We start from the raw sequence: 10,261 nt of genomic DNA on the forward strand, positions 1-10,261 counted from the left end.
ATTTCCGTTCATGAAACCATATAAGACTTGGCGTTTCCAGGCAAGTATATGCGATACCAGACCCGGTGGAAAGCCAATCCTCCAGGCGTTTCCGAGCATGTACACAAGGGCACAAGTCCCAGCGGAAAGCCAAGTCCTCCAGATATTCCGAGCATGATAACATCAAGTCCCAGCAGAATATCATATCCAACTATACAGCATGACACGTGTCAATCACATGCATAGGCACATTCCATAAGCCATGGACACCAATCCAATATGTACATAGTGTGAAAGCAAGAGTGAACTATTCGGGTGGCCAAATGGTGACATTTCTGGAAATTGCATAGGAGCTGTCCTTAATCAAGAGGGACATGCCGTGGCTTATGAGAGTCGTAGATTGCATGATGCAGAGCTATCTCTTGGCATTTATGAGAAAGAGCTCTTGGCTGTAATTCATGCACTTACTATATGGAAACATTACCTTCTTGGGACTGATTTAAGATGCCTGGCAAAGAGGGTGCATATCCTAAGCTTGCAACCAGGTACTATGGGCCTTTTCGAGTGATCGAGAAGATCAATGAAGTGACTTTCAGATTGGCATTACCTACTCATTGGCACATACACAATGCTTTTCATGTGAGTCTCCTTCGCAAGTATGTAGGACCGGAGCCCAGTGAAATGGTCATTGAGGATCCACCATAAGTGGATGAGCTTGAGGAGATCTTGCAGCCAGAGCAGATTGTGTATCACAAGGAACGCAAGCTTGCTGCAGGCAAAGTTGTGAGGCGTTACCTTGTGAAGTTTAAGAACTATCTTCCCATTGATGCTAAATGGATAGATGAAGAGTTCTTCATAGATTGCCCGCATGTGCTTCAGACATATTTGGATGCATTTCAGTTGCGGACAACTGTTTAGAAGCGGGGGGGAATGTCACCATTTGGCCACCCGAATGGTTCACTCTTGCTTTCACACTATGTACATATTGGATTGGTGTCCATGGCTTATGGAATGTGCCTATGCATGTGATTGACACATGTCATGCTGTATAGTTGGATATGATATTCTGCTGGGACTTGATGTTATCATGCACGGAATATCTGGAGGACTTGGCTTTCCGCTGGGACTTGTGCCTTTGTGTACATGCCCGGAAACGCCTGGAGGATTGGCTTTCCACTGGGTCTGGTATCGCATATACTTGCCTGGAAACGCTGGTCTTATATGGTTTCATGAACGGAAATTGCTCATGCCAATTCTGCATTGCGTAGCATCTTTATGTGCTTGCGTGCAAATGAAATTGCATGCTGTTTTCATGCTTGCTTGACCAATGTGTAGTTCCGGGTAAGGGGACGCCCGCCCGTGAACCGTGCGTGTGAAACTGTCTGCTGACATGGTTGTGTGGCATGTGAACAGGTGGTAAGTATTACCCAATCTAGGCTCAAATAGCCCTTAAGACTTAGCCAATATTTATAAGTGAGTGCGTTCCCACTTCATTAAAGTTTGGGCGCCCAAAAGTCACTTATAAATTATGATCGCTTCCAAGTTCACACTCATTGAAGTCCCGAGGCGGACAAGACTCAATGTCCAGGACCTAATCCTCCCCTTTTACTCATAAATGGGCATCTCCCCATGTCCTCTCACCTGATTGGACCCCAATTCACTTACTTATTAAGAGAAAATTCGTGTTTTCTCTTCATGAGGATTTTCTTGTGGCGCCTTTGAATGGCTGTGATGTATTGCTCGGAAAGCCTTGGCATACACGTATTGATCCGTGCAAGGCTTACAAGACTAACAGGATCACCTTCATGCATAAAGGCCGAGAACATGTAATTGATGCTGGTGAAGAGGGTGATACCATTCCCCTTGTATCTCATGTACAAATTAAGAAAGTAATGAAAAAGAGTATTTTTGCGTACTTGATTTTTGTACGAGATCTTGTTGAGGAAAATAATGTACATGTAAACACTCTTTGTAATGATAGGCTGAAATTTATGCAAGAGCACAATGATTGTTTTGCTGATGAGTTACCAAATGAGTTACCACCTGTACGACCGGAAGATCATCGCATTGATCTTGTGCCGGGTAGCTCACCACCTAATAGGCCAGCCTATCGTGTAAGTGCATCCCAAAAAGAGGAGATCATGAAGCAAGTAAATGAGCTTCTTGAGAAGGGTTTGGTTCAGCCAAGCTCTTCCCCATATTGTTCACCCGTCCTCTTAGTTCAAAAGAAGGATGGATCCTTTCGTATGTGTGTGGATTATAGAGCTTTGAATAAGCTTACCATCAAGAATCGGTTTCCGATTCCACGCATAGACGACATCCTTGACAAGTTGGATGGATCGACATGCTTTAGCCGAATTGATCTCAAGAGTGGATATCATCAAGTGCGTGTAGTGCCTGAGGATTTGGCAATGGATGCCCGTGAAGCTATCTATTGAAATTCTCCAATAGTAATGCAATTTACTCAAGGGAGGGGTCGGCCGTTCCGGCTCATTGTGTGTCTCTTGTCAATTCAGCAATTTACTTCTTGTATATGAGCAAGTGTCCTTCAAATCTTAGTGTATTTAAGTGTATTGATTAGCATTGTGTTCAACCAAGTTACATTGGTATCAGAGCATATGGTTCTCTTTCACTTCTATCGGGAGAGACGATCACCGTGAACACTAGCTATCTCTGCACTTAGAACATTATGGACAGCCATACAATCAATGTTGGAGATGCTAATACAAGAGGCAGGGACAATGAAATGCATGCCTCCAATGCTTTACAGGATGAGCAAACTCATGTGGTGCACAATAGGGAACATGAATGTGGGACAGCCGTCCCGTGGCAAAGAGAAGATGCAAGAAGAAGAGTCCATAGTCTTGAGGACTGAACTTGCTCGTATGCAGGCTCTTCTCCATGCACAACAAGAAGAATTGAATCTCTATCGCCGCGAGGATCCATTGGTACATGATCGTTTGAAGGCCAAGAAAGCTGAATCTTATATGGATCATGCAATGGCAATGATTGCTCAAGAGTTGCACATGCAACCGAGGGATGCAGCACGTGCATACTTGGCTCGTACCGAGGATGTCTATGCAGAAAAGGCAACCATCCCACATGTCTTGGAATCCCCACAAGTGCCGGAACAAGAACTTATGTCTAAGAGGATAAATCTCCATGCTATGGGAGAGGAACAATCAGTGACTTCACGCCATGCAGGAATACCTCATGTAGCCCGTGAAGGATACAATGTTTATGGCAGTGGTCAAAATGTATGTCAAATGCCATTGCCGGCTGAAAATGTGCATGCACAACACATGCAACATGGGCTGCAATTTTCTGTTGGTGCAGGTATTCCGCATATATGCCACTCATGCCTTCGAGTGTGCTCGTGAGGAAGAAGTTATGGCTGAAAATGTATCAATGCATGTTGAGGGGCCAGCCATGCCTCATGCTTACAGGGCACATGTATCTATGCCTTATGCATCACCTTTTGGTCCAAAAATGATGCCAGTCACAGGGGCTGTCCCAATGGACAAACATGGGGGAAAACATATTGAGATGCACACACATGCATCAAAGTCTCGTGACTTCAAAGCCGGTGTAACATGCAGAAGCTCTGGGAGTCTTCTTTCAGCCCTAAACACTCTTGAGAACCATCTGATGCAAAAACGCAGGTATAGAGAGAGAGTAGAGAGAGAGAGAGATGTGCTGGAAATTCAGTATATTTCTATGATACAAAAAGGTATCTGAATCTGCAGCCATGGGCTGCCTTACATAAAAGGTGATGACACCTAAATCTGTCCCCTATGGGACCTCTAATGATCCAATCCCCTAGTGGGAGAGAGTGATTATAATCCATGAGCACCCTTGCCTTTTATATGGGTCTTTGGGCACTCTTTATGCTGGCCGACTGCTGGTCGGCCAGTTCCACAATCATAAAATACTTTCAGCGCTGCCCGACTTGTTGTAAACGCTGCCCGACTGGCTCTACTCCTTGCTCCTGATGCGCTTGTTGCCCACACTCTGCTGACGTCAGCAGACAGCTCTTCTGGCAGCCAGCATCCTGTGTCCTGCAGAGCCGACAGCCATCTGATCCATGCCTTGCTTCATTCTACACTATAAAAGGTGCTCTGTGCTCTGTCTACCTGGTTCATACTCTTTATCTGGTTGCCTTTTTCTGGATCTAGCCCTGAGAATGTCCATGGCATCTATGATGCACATGACATCCCCCTCTGCTAAACTTGATGACGGGAATCCAACAGGCTCTTGGATGACTGTCATCATCCCAATCCTTTTCCCGAAGTCCTTCTGTCATCCATCCATCCCTGGCAAACCCTTTTCCCTGAAATCCCGGCGTGTTCTCCAAACCACTCTGTCTCTGATGAAGATCTATGCATCTGGTTCCTCTAGTCCACAATCCGTTCCTGCCCTGACTCTGAACACCGTCTTGGTCTTCTTTCCTGGAACTGAGTCTCGCACTCTCACATCACCCTTGGAGGATGAACCTCCCTTGGGACCGTTACCTGAGAACCTATCTGGCTCACGGAACTGCCATCCCCATCTGGCACTATGGAACACCACCAACAAACCTCCTGGGAGTTCTTCCCGATCTGTGTTCCTAGCCTTGGGCTTCGAATCCATGTACTTTCCTGTACCTTGGACCTGTACACCATCATCTGGGACTGAATCAGTGTTTAGCTTTGCTGAGCCTGATGCTCGGATACCAATGTAACATGTGGAAGCTCTGGGAGTCTTCTTTCAGCCCTAAACACTCTTTAGAACCATCTCATGAAACGCAAGTATAGAGAGAGAGTAGAGAGAGAGAGAGAGATGTGCTGGAAATTCAGTATATTTCTATGATACAAAAAGGTATCTGAATCTGCAGCCATATGCTGCCTTACATAAAAGGTGATGACACCTAAATCTGTCCCCTATGGGACCTCTAATGATCCAATCCCCTAGTGGGAGAGAGTGATTATAATCCATGAGCACCCTTGCCTTTTATATGGGTCTTTGGGCACTCTTTATGCTGGCCGACTGCTGGTCAGCCAGTTCCACAATCATAAAATACTTTCAGCGCTGCCCGACTTGTAAACGCTGCCCGACTGGCTCTACTCCTTGCTCCTCATGCGCTTGTTGCCCACACTCTGCTGACGTCAGCCGACAGCTCTTCTGGCAGCCAGCATCCTCTGTCCTACAGCCGACAGCCATCTGATCCATGTCGTGCTTCATTCTACACTGTAAAAGGTGCTCTGTGCTCTGTCTACTTGGAGGAGAGAGAGAGAGAGAGAGAGAGAGAGACGTGTAACTCTGCTATATATACACAAAAAAATCCCGAATACCGAATACTACAAGTGGGGGAGCAAGGGGTCATTTTATATGGCTCCACATGAGCAGTCGGCTAGCAGTAAGGACAGTCGACAGCATCCAGATGGTCCACAACCTCCACCAGCTCCAGTCGGCCAGCCCCTATCAATCGGCCAGGCCGCACACATATCAAGTCGGCCAGCTACAAAGTACAACTTGGGGGCAGAAAACTCAGTCGGCCACTATCTGGTTCAGCCAGAAGCCAAAGAACAGCCTCTCACACAATAGAAAAAAAACAGAAAAAAATATGGACAGTGGAAAAAAATGAGAAAACACCTAAATCGGGCGGGCACACCCACAACAGAGACCCTGGTGTAAATATACAGATAGGACATGACTACTAACATGTACCTGATTGTACCTGCTGTTAAATTCCACGCGTATGCTGAATCTGAACTGTACTTGCTGAAATCTGATTATACCTGCTGCTGCTAAATTTCACACGTGTACTGAATCTAGATTGTACCGACTGAATCTAGATTGTACTTGCTGAATAGTACCTGCTGTACCAAATTGTATTTGTTGTACCAGGTGCCCTCATGTTTTCTCATTTGTGTAAATCTGAAATTTATTAATTTAAATACAGAGAATTCTTTAAGTTTTGTGCAAAGCAAGAACGAAGCATGTATATGCTGAGTCCTGACCATGCTCAAGAAGTTCTTCCTGGTGTGGTTAGTATTTTTTCCTGTGTGGTGATACTAACCGCGCCCTCAGAGTCACTAAGAACCAATGAAGGTTAGACACACCAAGGAATTTGGGAGCAAAGCTTATTGGGGAGAACCAGGCCATGTTCCCTTTGCAGTGTGCCCCTTGGCCTATGTTAGTATGGGCGTACCTGTTGGTACACGGTCCTGGAAGACCAATGAAAGGCAAGTGTGCACCCAATGAAGGTGAGAATGAACCTGTGATTTGAGACTTCTCCGACCAACATATCTTCATCAACTTGGACCAATTTTGTTTGAGTTGCTTTCACTCCGGCCCTTTCCAACCCCAATGCTAGTATCATGTGTATTTTTGGTATTTCCAATATTTATGTTGCTGATGTTGTTTCCATTGTTAACTTTCAGTTAAGATAAGTATTCTAAATTTGTGTATATTGTCTTTCAATCTGTAGGCCTCCTGTAGGGAGCGGTCACAAAGAGCCTTGCTCTCTCTCGCTCTCTCTCGCTCTCTCTCCACACACAATGAAGATCTTTCATTGCCAATAGTTGCTCTCCTGGGATGTCTTGATTTACAAGAGTGAATCCAAATAGTCAAGTGTGGGCATACAAAATTTACAAAAGCTTTACGTATGCATAATCACACACTATTTGGAAATGCCCCAATTCACCATTAATGTATGTACATGCTTGGATGAAAGAAGGATATGCCAGGTAAAAGACACTGAAAAAAACACGACTAAGATGTGGTAGAAAAAACATGGAAAACAGTAAATCTTGTATACACTATTCAGAGGTAATGAACAAAACTCTTTGCACTATCTTTCACAATTTAAGCCAAAAAGATGACACATTGCAATGAAGACAGATATTTTACTGTTAACATCACTGCATCCCCAATAGGCAACTGAAAAAAAAACATCAACCTCTCATAATGTATTTGATTGATAGTAAAGGTACTTAAAAAGTCTGTTATGATGTGCACGCATGTGAGTCAATCTACTCAAGTTTACCCTTAGGATCATCAACTTAGGCTACAGTCCACCAGCTTTTGATGTGTGCATGTTAGATTCACCAATTCTAGATTACCCTCCAAACAAAGGAGTCATCATCTCGGCTTGATGCCTTTGATGAAGTAATTTATCTTGTACCCAAAGTGTAATTGACACATGTTTGAAGGTGCGTAAAAAATGTAAGGTCGATCTGTTTTGAATCATTCTTAGAATGCATCACAACACTATGCTATGAAGGCAATGAAGAAACCCATAAGATGAATATGATCAATTCCCAAGTGCAACTGCATGCAAAATAGATTGAAAGCATCTAATTACATACACAAGAACAAAAGTTGATAGATGGATTGACCAAGCCAAGAAAGGAAAACCTGATCAAACGCGGACTCCGATTCCATTGGCTTCAGCCTCAAGGTAAGCGCACACATGTTCCATGACCTCTCGACCTTTGGCGCTATTCTGTTGAAACTTCTCCACGCAGCGCTGCTCAACCTTCTCAGCCATGGAGGCGAGGGCGGAGAGGGTATGGCAACTGATGCTGGTTTCCTGGCGGAGGACGGTCCAGTTAGGGTTTTGAGGATGGGGGGAGTACCAACATTTCTCTTCGACAGAGACGAAGTCCTTGAGTGTAACGTTGCGAGTGACCATCTCCATTGACTTGTTAGCCGCGTCGACAGTGGAATCCTCCACGCAATGACACACGGTCTCACCAACGATCTTCTGCAGCCACCAAGGCCCTGGGGCGTTCACTGTGATGGCACGCTTCGTCAGAAGCTTTCCGTTCACGCTATCCAGCTTCCTGTCTATGGTGTCCACCTCCAGTATGTGCGAGAGCCTCGACCTGTTTTCCGGATCTGTGTACTTCCGCCAGCACGCCGAGGTTACCCGCTCCCATGGATGCATAAAGGTATGCTCCTGCGAGTAGCGCCGCACCATCGCTGTTAGAATACAAAGATATGGGGCCTTAACCCTAGCTTAGACACAGAGATAGAGGAAGAAACACTGGCGTGTAGAGCGAAACCCCAAGGAAGAAACACTGGCGTATAGAGAAAAAACCCCAAGGAAGAAAGACTGGCGCGAAGAGCAAAAATCCCTTCGTGAGAAGACGAAAAGAAAACAGAAAACCTAACCATAACAGGTCTCGTTTCAGACGTGAACGGCCCTAGCCGCCCGGGCGAAAACCATGAAGTGCCATCGTTAGAAGAAGATCCATATATTTTACCGGTCAAAATTATTCAAATTATTCCAGTGTTTACTTGTTCAAACTATTACATTCTCTTATCAAGATTGATGAATCAATCCATAGTTATTGTGTGTGGTTCATGTTAACAAATGGGCTGGGATGATGGGAGAAAATAATTTTTAAAATTTCTAACCTTGAAAATGTGCTTCTACATCAAATTTAGATACTTTATTTTCCAAGGTTCGATCAATTTGTTTGATTTTTTTTATACCTAACGTCTTCATGAAGCACTATTTTTTTGTAGAATATTAATCCTATTTGCTTTGACTCCAAGGATACAAAACAAATCTGTTGAAACTGGGTCAATCAAATCAATTATGCTTAGGATGCAAAGTTACAAACATGTAACAAGAGATACTCAAAAGCTGGCCAGCATTTCTCTCTCTTTTGTAGGATCAATAACTATGTTGAAGGTGGCTAGTAGGAGAAGTCAGCTACTTATGAAGGTTAAACTTGTATCACATTATGTATTATGTGGGTAACACATGTGAAAAGGGCAACTTATGAGTGAGAGGGGCAAATGAAGTGCCCTGTGAGCCCATCAAAAAGCAAGCCTGCTCAAGACTATCATAGATGTTGAATTTTCCTTATAAATCACCCCAAAATAATCCAACTAGTAAAATCAAGACAATAGTGTGAAATTTTGACAAAATGAATTTCGTTAAATTTTTTAGAAGAGCTTCTCATACAAGTTAAGCTACTTCACACTGTCCATGCGCAAGAACTAGCTTCTAGTCCAATAAGAAAAACCTCCTAAAAAACTCACAATGGAGAAGATTGACATGACAAAAAATAGAAGCTTACTTGTATTGATAAATGTTGGTTGAAAGGATCGGTGAGCCCTACGACAAACTGATTAGAATGTAGGTATAAGCACATATGCATCAATGCAATGGGGGAGCAAATTTGATTATGAGATGGAGTTGAGGTGGTTTTTGTTACAGGTATATATTTTTGATGAATTAATGATCATACAAAAAAAAATGTTTAATTTAATTTGTGTAGGATTCAGCTTAATTAAATGTGCAAGTGGGCACAATATTAATGTATAGGTGTAAATGTGCACAAAGTCATTTTATGTAACAAGGCCCACTAGCAATTTTATTTGGGCAAAGGTTTTTATATGTACAAACCTTAGGAGACTTTATATGGTTAAAAATGTGTAAAGCAATATCTCAAAAGTGGAAAAAGCAAGCCCAATTTGTATGCTCATCTATTCTTAGCTCCTTGGGCTATTTTTATGAATAAAATTCTCTAAATACTCATGTCATGGAAGTGGAGCTACACGGCATGGGGGGGGAGATTGCACCCAATCTTGCCTTGATGGTGATGTTATTCTATCTCTCTTGCCTTATGTTATGCTATTTGATTTGATTTCAATTTAATTCAAGTCTTTGTTTTAATTTTTGATGTATTTTATGAGTTTTTAATTATTTCTTCAAGAAGTACAAAAGGGTCCCGTGACAGTGGTATCAGAGCTTTGGTTTAATTTAATCTTCTTGAAGGTGGTCAAAAACTTGTGGACAAAGAGGTGAAAGAGACAAAAACAGAGGTGATTTTGGGAATTTTTTGAATTTAAATTGAAGAAGAACACGTTTATGGATTTATGTTTATGTATGGTTGAAAGAAGACTTGTTTTTAACCATTGGGGATAACCAATCTCCATCAATCTATTGCCCAAAGGGTAATGGTAGGTGGAAAACCATTAGTGGGTTTCCCAAAACCACAAAACCACCTTCCTCAACACTAATCCTCTTCATAATCTGTCCATACGGATTGAATCAGCCGAGGAGAGGAGCATGGAGAGCCGTAGTCAGAATTGCTAAACCCAATTGCTCCTCAATTTGTATAATCGAAGGCCATTATAAATCCTACAAATTGAAGAATTCAAAAATTTACACTTCTGTGAGAAGAGAGAGGCGCTGATTTCATGAAAAGGGGAGAAGTTTAAAATTACATATATATATATATATATATATATATATAATTTCTTCTCTAAAATTTTTCTCCCC

General features: G+C 42.9%; 1 protein-coding gene across 2 annotated transcripts in view; it reads right to left on the bottom strand.

Moving 5' to 3' along the window:
* LOC147638649 (MSF1-like family protein) overlaps window positions 1–8,113 on the bottom strand; it is a 31,250-nt gene extending 23,137 nt beyond the window's left edge. For both annotated transcript variants that reach the window (XM_086798582.1, XM_086798581.1), the window contains exon 1: window positions 7,378–8,113. In XM_086798582.1, coding sequence (XP_086654708.1) covers window positions 7,382–7,942 — 561 coding nt within the window. In that variant the 5' untranslated portion in view covers window positions 7,943–8,113 and the 3' untranslated portion in view covers window positions 7,378–7,381. The remainder of the gene's footprint in view (window positions 1–7,377) is intronic.
* Between the last annotated feature and the right edge of the window lie 2,148 nt (window positions 8,114–10,261).

The sequence above is a fragment of the Cibotium barometz genome, chromosome 5 (assembly GCF_041138505.1).
Source record: "Cibotium barometz isolate CiBa-2024 chromosome 5, ASM4113850v1, whole genome shotgun sequence".
In the NCBI taxonomy this organism is placed as follows: domain Eukaryota; kingdom Viridiplantae; phylum Streptophyta; class Polypodiopsida; order Cyatheales; family Cibotiaceae; genus Cibotium; species Cibotium barometz.